This window comes from Lacerta agilis, chromosome 9 (genome assembly GCF_009819535.1).
Source record: "Lacerta agilis isolate rLacAgi1 chromosome 9, rLacAgi1.pri, whole genome shotgun sequence".
NCBI classification, from domain to species: domain Eukaryota; kingdom Metazoa; phylum Chordata; class Lepidosauria; order Squamata; family Lacertidae; genus Lacerta; species Lacerta agilis.
The window spans coordinates 72712284-72726386 of NC_046320.1; the positions used below are offsets into that span (position 1 = coordinate 72712284).

General features: G+C 44.9%; 1 protein-coding gene across 5 annotated transcripts in view; it reads left to right on the forward strand.

Annotated features, from left to right (window-relative positions):
• The first annotated feature begins 428 nt into the window (after positions 1-428).
• LOC117053409 overlaps positions 429-14103 on the forward strand; it is a 40668-nt gene continuing 26993 nt past the window's right edge. For 3 of the 5 annotated variants that reach the window (XM_033161111.1, XM_033161112.1, XM_033161108.1), the window contains exons 1-7: positions 429-1200; positions 2666-2838; positions 4388-4449; positions 6141-6370; positions 7431-7579; positions 9624-9685; positions 10274-10315. In XM_033161111.1, the coding sequence (XP_033017002.1) occupies positions 450-1200; positions 2666-2838; positions 4388-4449; positions 6141-6370; positions 7431-7579; positions 9624-9685; positions 10274-10315 (1469 nt within the window). In that variant the 5' untranslated portion in view covers positions 429-449. The remainder of the gene's footprint in view (positions 1201-2665; positions 2839-4387; positions 4450-6140; positions 6371-7430; positions 7580-9623; positions 9686-10273; positions 10316-14103) is intronic. The other 2 variants (XM_033161110.1, XM_033161113.1) reach the window with 2 other exon arrangements.

Below are 14103 nucleotides of genomic sequence, written 5' to 3' on the forward strand. Positions count from 1 at the left end.
AAGGATTTGCTTGCCTCTTCCTCAGCACAATGTTCTCCTTCTAGGGGAGCCTCATTGTCCACAACAGCAGGGGAGCTATCATTCTGGCCTCAGAACCCAGTAGTGAAATGCCCAAATGCCTCGTCCCTCACTCTCTCTGCCTCTCTGTTTCTCTAGGTCAGCCACCCTGGCCTCAAGGACAGCCGATAGTCACGCATGCGGCGCACAGTGCAGTACACTGGAAAGCCTCTGCACCCCTCCTTCCTTTCTGATTACATTTTGTGTTTTTACTTTCAGCTTGGTGGTGGTGTCTGCTGTGAATTGCTGCAGATTTGGCACTTCCCTCTGTAGTGTCCCTCCTCTGCAGCATGTGAGTTTAAAACCAAGTGATCTCAGTGGTTGAACCCTGTTGCTTCTGACCATTCTGCCACACTTCATCCTTCCTTAATTTGTCACCGGTGTAATTAGCCATGGGCAAGTCTAAAAAAAAGAAAAAAACAACTGAAGAAGAAGGCGTATCGCCGGGATTACAGGTGGGGACCTGGAGGAATATGCCCCCATGGATGGGAGGGTCTTGCCCAGATGTCATGTGGGGACCTGGAGGAAATATTCCCCCGTGGATGGGAGGCCGTTGCCCAGATGACATGTGGGGACCTGTAGGAGATATGAGCCCATGGACGAGAGATCCTTGTCCTGATGACACGTGGCAACCCAGAAAGAGAAAACGCAGAAAATACACGCAGCCAAATATAACAGACCCCTGTCCTATTATGGGTGATCCTAGCGAGACCATGTCTTCAGGACCTAATGCACCTGACCAAAGGCAGTGTAGGACTTTTGGAGGGCCAAGAAAGTCATCTTCTGGGAAAAAGCAGCCGATGGACCAGTATGGGACTAACAGTTGGGAGAATGGTCCATTGCCACCTGGTAATTGTAGCTCAGATCAGACCGCTTCAGGAAACGCTACAGGAAATGCTTCGGATATTCAGAGGTATTACACAGAAGAGGGTGCTGCAAGAATTCTATCAAACTTTGGCTTATCTACTAAAGATTTGGAGGAATTTGGCCACTATTCAGATGAGCAGCTGAAGCCTGAAAACATGGCTATGATTTTGAGGGATATTGTGGAGCGCAAGAAGGCTCGTCAGTTGCCCACTTCATCTCAGGGCAAAGAAGAGGAAACCTCTGGCGGACATGGTGGATCTGATTCCCTGATGAAAAGTAAGTCCAGTTATGAATATGGAAGGAGTGTGTAGAAACCAGGCTAACCAGTAATTCCATAGTTCCAGTTACAGGTAGGTAGCCGTGTTGGTTTGCCATAGTAAAAAAAAAAAAAAAAAAATTCCTTCCAGTAGCACCTTAGAGACCACTAAGTTTGTTCTTGGTATGAGCTTTCATGTGCATGCACACAAAAGCTCATACCAAGAACAAACTTAGTTGGTCTCTAAAGTGCTACTGGCAGAAATTCCATGAAGACTTCAGGGTCAAGCTGGCATTTCCTACTACATGATGCAGTGACAGCCACCATTTGGATGGCTTCAAAAGCGGATTAGACGAATTCAGAGGGAACAACTTGTTATGATGGTTGCTTTTATGATGAGGGATGCTGCCTCCAGGACTGGAGGATTGGCACATCTGCATACTAGTTGCTGGGGAACAGAAGCGGGCAGTGCTGCTGACCTCTGTTCCTGCTTGTGAGCTCCGCAGAACTGGCTGCTGGACTAGATGGGCCGCTGGCCTGATCCAGTAGCTGGGCTCCTTTTAAGCTCCTACTAACACTGGTGGAGAAGAAAGACAAGAGATGGGGTTCCAGGAAAGCACCGTAGATATCTAGCCCTTTCACATACCCGTGGGTACTATAGGCAAGGAGGGGTTTTTTGGGGGGTGTTTTTTGTTGTTACAGTTACAGTGGTTAAGTACGCTTCAGGTTAAGAACTCCGCTTAAGATCAGAAATCTTGCTCTGGCGGCGCAGCGGGAGATCCCATTAGCTAAAGTGGTGCTTCAGGTTAAGTATGCTTCAGGTTAAGAACGGACCTCCAGAACGAATTAAGTACTTAACCCGAGGTACCACTGTATTTATATCCTGCCTTTCTAGATCCTTATCCTTCCCGGGTGGTTTACAGGTGATGTTAACCTACCTTTTTTTTTTAAGATACCTGAGTATAGAATCCCAACAATATCCTGCCTACTGGACAACGTCTGACAGAATTATTTCTTAGTTTATTTATTTCATTTCTATCCTTTTTATCCAAGGACCTTAAGGGAGCATGCATGGCTCTCCCTCTCTTTTAGTTCTCACTACAACTCTGTGTGATAGGTTAGGTCGAGAGGCAGTGAGTGGCCCAAGGTCCCTTTGCAAGCTTTGTGACCGAGTGGGGATTTGAACCCTGGTCTCCCAGTTCTGTGTCCGACACTCCCACCACTACACCACAGTGGCTCTTCAGAATGGCCCTGGAGGATGGGAGGGGCTCAGCTGAACGGACCCTGATGCATTATTTGCTTACTGCCCCCTCTACTGGGCACCTCACTGCACAGAGTAGTTGATGGGAAATGATCTTTTTGGGGGGCTGGAAGGGGATATCCAGTAGGAGCAAGCTCCGAGGTGGCCGTTGCCCTTGTCCCTTTCTCTCCTGGAATTTGGTTGGCATCCGTTTCCCTGCATAACAGAATCTTGTCTTCCTTCAGCAGGACCTCTGGTACCTTCAGCAGCTCAACCCGCAACAACACCTGCGGCTTCGGTTTTGCCTCAGTCTTCAGTATCTCCATCTCTGTCAATGATGAATGATTATCATGCTGTGTCGCCAACTGTACTTCCACACCTGTGTACTCTGTGTCAAATAGAATGTGCAAATATGACGGTGAGTTCTTAGTTTTGGTACACACAAAAAAGCTTTACATGGTTGTATGGAGCCCAGGAGGAGTGCATTTTCCACTCTGCGTTTCAAGCAGATCTTAGGCCATGATGACTGGTTGATATTATCCTGGGGAAGTCAACATGGTGCCCTCCAAATGTTGTTGTACAGCATTACTGCAGCCTGTCTCCCTTCCCCTAAGCACCAGTGCCCAAATTTTTTCAAGAGGGCCAGATTTGATGAAGTGAACGTGTGTGAGGGAGTTTTTTAAGGATTGAAGTTGTTGAGCAGGGGTCAGCAAACTACGGCTCGCAGGCTGGATCTGGTCCAATTGCCCTCAAGATTTGGCCCACAGACATTCCGTGGATCGTTATTATTATTTTTTTGTTACTTCCCCCCCCCTTCGCTGCCATTTTTTTTTCGGTGGGTGCCATTTCCTCCTCACACACTGCAGTGCCTCCTCCCTCCCTGCTCCTGGCTTCTCCCCACCCTTCTCCCTGCCCTGCATAGAGGAGGAAGGGGGCTGAGCTGGCTGAGTGCCATTTTGGGCAACGCCTCTCTGGAGTCAGCCAGCGCTTTCGGGCCGCTCATCCCTCCGCTGCCACCGCCAGCATCTTCCGCTCGCAAGGGCAGGCACAGGACCTGCAGTTGGCACAGCGCAGTGCCTCTCCCAACCGTGGCTCTTGTGCCTGCCCTTGCGAGTGGCAGAGGGTGGCAGCGGTGGAAGAGGAGGAGTGACGAGTGGCACGAAAAAACTTTACTGATCCCTGTTGTTGACATATTTTTAGGATTGAAGTTCTTGAGCTTTTTTTAGGGTTTTACCCCAGGAAATAACATGCCACAGGGGCCGGATTAAACCGACCGGCGGGCCAGATTAGAACCCCAGAAGATATTTTACACATTCCTTCCCCAAGGAGACATCTCTGCCACCTCTGGGCATCATGAATCCCCACATCCAGAAAGCCCATTGACATCGGTGGGATTCAAACCTGACACCATGTCTGGAGACCCTGTCTTATCTAACCTTGAGCTGCTGTTGTCTATTTGAATATTAAATGCATTGCACAATACTGAACATTGTCCAGTATTAAACTTGTGCACAGGGTTGAAGGGCAGGTGAGTGTGTTTCTAGTCAGATATATAAGCTAAGTGACAAATGGCTCCTTCAACCAAGGTTGTAGTTGGCAAAACAGAATGTCCAGTTGCCATTTTGGGGCCAGATGGATCTAAAGTCTTATTTTTCAAATGCTGGATTGATTGTGATTGATTCTGTTAAACATCCGGCTAGTTCAAGTGACAACCTTGAGCCAGGTTAAGAACTTTGAGAACTTAAAAAAGAAAAATCACTTGATGCAGGGACAGTCCACATATATACCGGCCTATTCCTACCTCTTTTTCTGAATGGTGTCATGGACCAAAATATAACTGATAGAATTCTACAGGATGTGGTGTGGGTTTTTTTTATTAGTTTATTAAATTTTACAAAGGAAAAAAAGAACAATACACAACACTATTTTTGTGTTCTTATGCTGATTTCTTCCCTCCCTCCCTGTAGGAGTGGAATCTGCACGTGGGCACTACTGCACACTCTGAGAAATGTGATCAGCTACGCCAACAGTAAGGCCTTTCATTTTAATTTATTGGGAATAGGTTGAGGATTTGAAATGGTTTGAAAATGAATGCTTGGGTACCTCAGGACTTTGCTAAAAGCAAAAAGCCATTGCTCTCATGCCTTGCCACTAACCTCAGCCAAGGAAGTTGTGGGAGCTCACCTTTGAAGGAACGGTGCCTGCTCTGGTTTCTGTTTCATGTATAAGTGGTCTGTAGGCTGATTATGGAGCTGGACCAGGGAAGAAGGCTGAAGCTCAGTGGCATCTCATCTTGTGTTCTGTGGCTTTTGAATGGGAAATATGCATCAGGGCATGCTGCACTGGGACATTTTCTGATGCCCAAGAAAGTCATCTGTGATCTAATTATGGTCTTTCATTGTATTTAAAACTGTCAAGTATCTGCAGTTGGCCCCTGTTCACTGTTGCTTAGGAACTACGTAACAAAAAGCAGTTTTGTGGAAAAAGTACCCACCTACCCCCGGATAATATTTTATGTTGGGAAAAGCCAAGGCCAATGCCTCTCTCCCAACGCAGCTCTTCCCGGTTTGATTCATCACTCCTGTTTCCCATCGCACTGATGTGGCCCATACCCAAGGACATGAGCACACGACACTAGCAGAGTCCTAACAGAAGCTGAGCTTTGAGGAGTGACATCTAAGCCTAGTTTACAGTGTATTATGTACAAAATCATTCGTAACCAAACAAAGGAAACATGGCTCCTCTCTTTCTTCCACGGAGAGAAGAGTGAAAGCAAAAGCAACATGGAACGGAAAAGTGTATCTGAGCTTTCGTTCCCAGGACTCCCAACAATCAGTGCTGGAACGCACAGCAAAGACATGTGATGATAACAATCCCACACATCTGCAGCATGGAGGAATGAAATTCCCAACATTTTCCACCCCAGGTTATGGGTTGTACATGTAGGAGCTGTTTAACTCAGGCTGCAGGCCCTCGTGTCTTTGTTCTAAGGCTCTAGGGGCCAGCTGGCTGAGCAGCTGTGGGTTGCACTGGAGCTAAGCCACTAGCAGGCAGGTAGCCATTCCCTGTGCAGGTGGCAGCCATAATTTTCTGATATGAAGCTGGGCATTCTGTTACCAGCATCTGAGTTCCTTTAACCATTGGGTGCAGCAGGCCCATCAGCTTGGAGCGGTCAAAGTGCAGAGATGATTTTTTTGGGGGGGAAGAGAGCTTACCAAGTGCCCCTCTCTCTTTGTTTTTTAATCTTTAAGGAATTAAATGTTTATTAAACAGCACAACTGTATTTTGTAGGCTTTTGATGCTTTTAGCTTTAACTCTAAGAGTTCCTACTTCTAGTTGATTTCTGTTTGCAAAAACAACATCTTGGCAGATTTGATTTTTGCTCGCATTCTCTAGGGCCCGATTTAACGCCCTGCCCTCGGCGTTACTAGCCGGCAGATACAACCAGACACCGATAGATCAGAAGTTATGCCCTAGTGATAACAACGAGATTGAATCTATTGGGCATGTCCTTCTGCATTGCGCATTGTACCGCGACACGAGGAAGGAGTTGATTGAGCCGCTCCTAATGAAGTATATAGACATTACTGTATCTATGAATTGAATTGTTAACTGTTTTGCTGGTCTTCAACCGTATTAAGATTTATTATTATTTGATTTCTTCTTTTACATTTGAAAAAGAAAAGTCATTCAAATCCTGTTTTTTTCTGCCTCTTGCAGACATGAAGGTGACAAGAAGGAAAAACATATTCCAATGCCATGCTCTACCACTTCTAACCCGAACGCTTCACAACACTCAGTCCCTGGCCATGCCTTGAGTCAGACTCGGTCACGATCTAAGAAACGCAAACGTAAGTCCAGGGCTTCAAAGCGACCGTGCTCCCCCAGCTTGAGTTCTGAAATGTCTTCTAGCCAGAAGGGAAAACTGGGAACATCAACTACATCTCCAGGTAAGTTGGATGTTACAGATGCTTCAGTGACTGGGCTTCGGTGTTTTGTAAACTCGATTGTGTGTGTGATAATGGCAGATGTGTTGCAGTGGCTTTGGCTCAGTGAATAGTTTGTTCTGTTCTGCCCCCCCCCCCCAGCTTTGTCATTGTATCAATATAATCCCTGCCAAGGAGACCAAGCTTGTTCCTATATTGGATTGTGTGAGTGACTCTGCAACCCATTTCAAAAGGGGATGTTGGTTGATCTCATCCAATTCCCGGCTCTGGAGTTTCCCACACCAACTTCGTAGTTTTTACAGTTGCTTAGTACAGTCATGCCTTGTTGCGAACGCTGCGGGTTATGCTCCACGCCGAACCAGGCAGTACTGGAACCGGTTACCTGCGGGTTTCGGTGCTTGCGCACGTGCAGAATCGCTAAATCGCGCTTTGTGCATGCTCAAAAGTGCCGCATCGTGACCTTCGCATATGCAGATGCGGTGCTGGGGGTTGCGGACGCTGGGGGTTGTGAACGCGCCTCCCGCACGGATCACGTTCGCAACTCGAGCGTCCACTGTACAATGATCCTCTTTCGCTCATGCTATGCAGGGTAGAACTTTGTTGCAAATTCAGCTGTGACTAAGGATCAGGGGAGATACTCTGCTGCTTCACAGCTGTTCAGTTATACCTTGGGTTGCATTAGCTGCAGGTTTCATTCGCCACGAGTTATGAACGCGCCAAACTCGGAAGTACCGGAACAGATTGCTTCCGGTTTTCAGCGTGCAGAGAAGCGCTAAATAGTGCTGCGCGCGTGTGCAGATTGGGTGCTTCAGATTGCGGACCTTTCAGTATTGTTGCCAAAGCTGGACCTCAAGTTGTTGCAATAGAGCGTTGATGAAGTACAGGGAGGTGGGGGGTATTGGTTCCGTTTTGTTCTTGTTTTTATTTTGTATCTTTTGGTTTTTTAATCTTGTATTTTTATGTTGTGAACCGCCCTGAGATGTATGGATGGAGGGCGCTATACCAATTTAATAAATACTACTGCTAATAATAATGAGCCCTTGCTTTTTCTCCCCCTCTTTAGCATCATCTGCAGAACCACCCAACAAGTCTGATGCCCAGAAGCTGAAGGGATTGCCAACTCTGTCAATGATGCGTGATTACTATGCTGCATCTCCAAGAATATTTCCACATGTGTGTTCTCTCTGTAATATAAAATGTAGACATTTGAAGGTGAGTCACTCCCCCCCCCCCATGGTTACTTACATTTGTAAACAGCATGTTCTATGTACTAGATTTAATTGACTTCTGGATAGCTGTCGATTTTATTCCCGTAAGATGTCCAACATTCAAGAAGCTTGGGAATAAATACTGTGTGTGTCTGATTTGCACAATGTGACTGGCTATTCCTGCAGGTTTCACCTGTAAAAGCTTCCTTATGATAGACATGTTCTCATTTCGCTTTGGATTCCTAGTTCCCTATGCTGCTTCCTCTGCCTGTAATTAAACTTGGTCTAGTAGCTTCTGGGATGAAAGGAATTTGCACCTAAAGTGGACAGTGGATTAAGGTTGAAGTCTAGTCAGAAACATTGGTAAAGGAAGCATTAATTATAGTGTTAGAATGTAACATAAGAATGATAGAAGACTCTGTCTTATCTAACTTTGAGCTGCTGTTGTCTATTTGAATATTAAATGCATTGCACAATATTGAACATTGTCCAGTATTAAACTCATACACCGGATTTAAGGGTGGGTGAGTGTGTAGTTCTACTCTGCTGCTGAAAGTCTGATATATAAGCTAGGTGACAGATGGCTCTTTAAACCAAGGTTGCAGTTGCCAAAACAGAATGTCCAGTTGCCATTTTGGGGCCAGATGGATCTAAAGTCTTATTTTTCAAATGATGGACTGACTGATTGATTCTCTGTTAAACATCTGGCTAGTTCAAGTAACAACCTTGAGCCAGGTTCAGAACTTTGAGAACTTAAAGAAGAAAAATCACTTGATGCAGGGACGGTCCACATACCGTATTTTTCGCTCCATAGGACGCTCCGGACCATAGGGCGCACCTCATTTTTAGAGGAGGAAACAAGGGAAAAAATATTTTTCTGGTTTTCCTCCTCTAAAAGCCCTGTTTTGTTTTGTTTTTTGTTTTGTTTTTGAGGATCAGCTAAAGGTTTTGCAGCTTTTTTGCAAAGGGAAAAGCCTTGGGGTTTGGGGTTTTTTTTTGGAGGATCAGCTAAAGGTTTTGCTGCTGTTTTTGCAAAGGCAAAAGGCCTTTTTTGAGAATCAGCTAAAAGTTTTGCAGCTTTTTTTTGCAAAGGGAAAAGCCCTGGGGTTTGGGGTTTTTATTTTTATTTTTGAGGATTTTATTTTATTTTTATTTTTGAGGATCAGCTAAAGGTTTTGCAGCTTTTTTTGCAAAGGGGGAAAAGCAAAGCTCCTTTTGCAAAGGGGGAAAAGCAAAGAGGAAAAGCCCCATTTTTATGGGGTTTAACTCACATTTCTGAAAAATCTTGAGGAAAGGGAGCCATTTCTACTGTTTCCAGACAGATAATCTAATCAGCCAGTCACATGTCCTGGGGAAACAAACAACCTCCCTCTGCAGCACATTCAACAAAGGAGGGCGGGGCTGAAAGGGAGCCGGGGACTCTTATCTCTCTCTCCCGATCTCTTGCTGATCAGCTGCTGAGCGGGTCCTTTCAACACTCCCTTTTCTCTTTGTAAAATAAAAAGCACAATCTGCTTTTGGCCCCTGGGCAATTCAGCTCCAGGGACCACCATTCGCTCCATAAGACGCACAGGTATTCCCCCTTACTTTTTAGGAGGAAAAAAGTGCGTCTTATGGAGCAAAAAATACGGTATATACCGGCCTATTCCTACCTCCTTTTCTGAATGGTGTCATGGGCCAAAATATAACTGATTAGAATTCTACAGGATGTGGTATTAGTGTGTGAAAATTATCGTCATCCAAGGATCCCCAGGCAGGCACCTCCAGGTTGTGGAGACGTCAGGTGCCATCCTGGCACCCGGGCATCTCCACTTGGTTGTAAGTGTCTGATAGCCAGGTGCAAAAAAAAATGTATATACTGCTAGATTTTTTTTTTAAGTTGCTGGTGGGAGAAGCAGCAGCAGAGGAGGGCCCTTCTTTGGTTTTCTCAGAAGCATCAGGCTGACTGCTGCAGGAGATGGGATGCTGGACTAGGTGGCGTTTTGTTCTCATCTAGCAGCCAGGCTTTTTTGTGTTCTCATCCTGATTTCTTCCCTCCCTTTCTGTAGGAGTGGAAGCTGCACGTGGGCACTACTGCACACTCCGAGAAATGTGATCAGCTACGCCAGCAGTAAGGCCTTTCATTTTAATTTATTGGGAATAGGTTGAGAATTTAAATGGTTTGAAAATGACTGCCTGGGTACCTCAGGATTTTGCTAAAAGCAGCAGAGCCATTGCTTACAAGCATTGCCACAAACCTAAGTCAAGTACGTTGTGGGAGCTCACCTTTGAAGGAACGGTGCCTGCTCTAGGTTCTGTTGCATGTATAAGTGGTCTGTAGGCCGATTATGGAGCTGGACCAGGGAAGAAGGCTGAAGTTCAGTGGCATCTCATCTTGTGTTCTGTGGCTTTTAGATGCCTGTGGAGCATGAGCAGAGTTTTAGGAGGTGTGGCTTGAGGACAAACCAGTTCTTGGAGGAGCTGGAACCTGAGTCTCATTCCAGGGAGCTTTTGGAAATCTGGGTCAAAGAGTCGGGGAACCCTTGTGGAATCACTTTTAAACTGCCCCAGAAGATCAGTAGTAAGAGATCAATAATTTGGACAAAGGGGAGAGAAATAATTGACAGTTTTCGAAACTTGCCTGATTGAGAATTAAATGGAGTACATGTACTGTGTCAAATCAATAACATAGCTGTTTTGCTGGCTTTTCTTGAAACAGGTATCCTGACTGGAATGCAGAAGACTGCTCTTTGTTACAGAGGTAACCTTTTAATCTCCACATGAATACTCAGTAATGAGAATTAGGCTGCAGTAATTTCAATTCCCTGGTGTGGGGTTTTGGAAACATTTTCAATGGGAAATATGCATCAGGACATGCTGCACTGGGACATTTTCTGATGCCCCAGAAAGTGATCTGTGAGCTAATTCTGGTTTTTCATTGTATTTAGTAGAGAAAACTGAAAAGTGTAAAACTCTCAAGTATCTGCAGTTGGCCCCTTTCACTGCTGCTTAGAGACCATGTAACTTCTGCAGAAAAAGTAACACAACACACCCACACACCCCTGGATAATATTTTCCGCTCCAGGTTACTGGTTGTCACTGACCAGTACATGTAGGAGCTGCAGGCCTTCGTGTCTTCGTTCTAAGGCTATGGGGCAGGGATAAGCAAACTCTGGCCCTCCAGATGTGTGGGACTACAATTCCCTTCATCCCTGACCGCCTGTCCTGTTAGCTAGGGATGATGGGAATTGTAGTCCCCAACAGGGGCCGGAGTTTGCCTATGCCTGCTCTAGGGGCCAGAGGGCTGAGCAGCTGTGGGTTGCACTGGAGCTAAGCCACTAGCAGGCAGGTAGCCATTCGCAGGGCAGGTGGCAGCCATAATTTTCTGGTATGAAGCTGGGCATTCTGTTGCCAGCATCTGAGTTCCTTAGTCATTGGATCCTGCAGGCTCATGAGCTTGGAGCAGTCAAAGTGCAGAGGTGATTTTTTTTTGGGGGGGGGGGGGGAGAGAGCTTTCCAAGTGCCCCACTCTGTGTTTTTTAATCTTTAAGGAATTAAATGGTTATTAAACACTGCAGCCGTATTTTGTCGGCTTTTGATACTTTTACTTATAGTTGATTTCCATTTGCAAAAATAACATCTTGGCAGATTTCATTTCTGCTTTTACATTTGAAATTGAAAAGTCATTCAAATCTGTCGGGGTTTGGGTGCTGGAGCTCCTCGTGCACGGCCTTGGATTGGTTATGCACGAGGTACCAGTTGCGGGGAAAGTGGCCAGCGTTCCGCGTGCTTTTGAGCACGGTCGCCGGCCAAGCCTCACAGTCTGAAGGATGATGAGTAAGCCAATTGACGACTCCGATAGTGTGTGAGTTCCTAATTGCCTTCTTTAATGAAAAGTTGCCTCGTGAAATAAAATATATACCCTGACTCTGAATAGACGGACCAACTTACAGAAAATTAAAAATTTTACTTTACTCCCCCCGTTAACCCCAAAGGAAGACAGACACCGGTTGTATCTTTAGTGGCTTCGGCAGAACCCGCATAGGCTCGTCCCCTAAGCTAAGTTCTCCTAAGCTTAAAGACCCTGCGCGCCCAATCTTCCGCGAGGCTAACTAAATAAACTAAAACCGAAATATCTTCCGCGGGCCTAACCCTAGGCTAACCTAAAAGAACCTAACTAAAACTAAAACCGAATGATCTTCCGCGATCTAACTCTAACTAAAGAAAAACCCATCCAACCCGTCCAGCCCGCTCCTAGCCCCTTAAACTAAACTTGACTTCAACTAAAACCCAACTAAAAGAACATAAGAAGAACGTGCGGTCTCGTGCTACTCCTCCTGCCTAAGCGGGGTGCCTCTGCCTTTTATTAGGGAACAAACGTGACATCATCATTAGTACTTTAACCAATAAAATCACTGTTGCTGCCCTCCAAAAGGGCGGGAAGCAAGTTTAACGCTCATTAACAACTTTGAACATGACCGGATCTACAAAATAAAGGCGGATTAATCTTGTAAGTGAATCACACTATTCATTCATGCTTTCACTTTCACTTTTGCGCGCAATTATACCAAAAGTAGACCTTGAAAAACCCATAAAATAACCAATTAATTATGAATCCATGGCGGATCCGTGAAACGTATTCCGACATATCATCTTTCTTTTTTTGTTTTAAATTAAATTAATTTTGATTTAGTTATATAAAAAAAATTAGAGATATCATAAGCATTTATCTGACATAAACATTACCATTTGTTTTGATATAAACCTCGACATGAAAAGGCAAAGCGTCAACAGTGCTGACAGTGTCCACATCAAGACTGTGATATAAACACCAGCAAAACCATCAACATCCACCCCCTTTATAAGAGGAAATACTTGTACAATAAAGTAGCAATAAAGTCATGAAAATAACAAACCACTAGCCGAACATAAAAAGTGATCGATCCGATACACTGTAAACCTTTTAGGCATATATAAATACTTCAATATGTAGTGTAACACAACAAATTACCTTATAAGCATGTATACTTTCGCGTGCAGCGTAAAACAACAAATTACTCCCCAAACACAAGAGAGGACCTGATGCAGGTCCAAAATTAAGAATAACGGATAACGACTGCCCAAACATAAGAGAGGTCCCGATTCGGGACCCAAAATTAAAGTATAACTAGAGCTGGGGCTACATAGCCTACCCAGACCCCTCCCCCATTTTTTTTTAAATTTTTTATTTGGAAAACTTAAGTAAAATGGATAAGGTAACAGAAAAGGGTTGTGGCTCTGAGGCTACAGAATCGAGGGAACTTTAGATTCTGGACTTACCACAGCGACCACAGGTAACGGGGAACTAGGGTCCGATTCCAGAGAGGGGATTTAAGCCACCTATGTACAAGTGGTTTTTCGCCACAAGAGGGGATTTAAGCTACCTACATAAAGGTGTCCCAGCCAGGATGAGGATTTAAACCATCTACGCAAGGGTTTCCAGCGAAACGAGATGGGAATTAAACCAACTACATAAGGGTCTCCCATCAACAGCAGGAAACAGAGTGAAGGGAAAAGCTGGGAACCTGGTTTACTGCCAAAAGGTAGCATATAAAGGGGGATTTTTCAAAGAAAAGAAAAAAGGGGTACCAATAGGGTAGGATGTCACCAGACTTGACATATATACTTTGAACAAATCCGAGAATGACCAATTCTTTGACCAAAGGAAGTATTTCAAATAAGGCATATAAGTGTTACCACATTTTGAACTACAACTTTTGCAAGCACAACGTGGAGATTTAGGATTATAAAACATATATGCATGAATATGTCTATGACTAGAACTGCACAAAGGCGATATTTTTAACCTTACATAAACATTTCCATATCATCAAAGTTGTGACGCTCTAAATGGAAACCATTTCAGAAAAGCTTTGCATATATAAACATCCATATCATTAATTATCAAGCTATAAGGAAAACACATGTAACATGCGAGGCGGATATTTCAAGAAGCATACAAAGGTAAATATGCAATTTTTACAAGTACAAGACAGGTTTAGAACTGCAAAATGGTGTTGGAGAGGAGGATGAAGACGATGAATGAGTTGCCGGTCGTCTTCTTCTCCGACTACACATGACTATGTAGAAGAAATAGTCCTGGGACTCAGGAAAAGTTCATGGGGCTCAGGAAAGTTCTGAAACATCGAGTTCTGAAGAAACAACGATACCTGTAGAAGAAAGGAGGTTAAGCAAGCAAATCAAGGTGATCTGCTAGTGAATGCAGGTATGAGAGTAACTGGAACAAATCTAGACAGCCAGGAACCAAGGGGCTGCCCAGAGGCAAACAAAAAGCATAGGTTAAGGATAGTTGAAGAGTTGCTGCATTTGACACTGGAAACTAGTGCAGTCAAACAACGAGGTGGATATTCTCAACTTGGTTCCTTAGCTCTCCAAGGGCGCACGCACCTGGCAGGCACCCAAACAGCCTTTTCTTCAAGGGCAACTGCAGCATACCCACGACCCCAAGTGATGAGTGGAACTGGTCCTCGCCATTCGATGTCAGGCAAG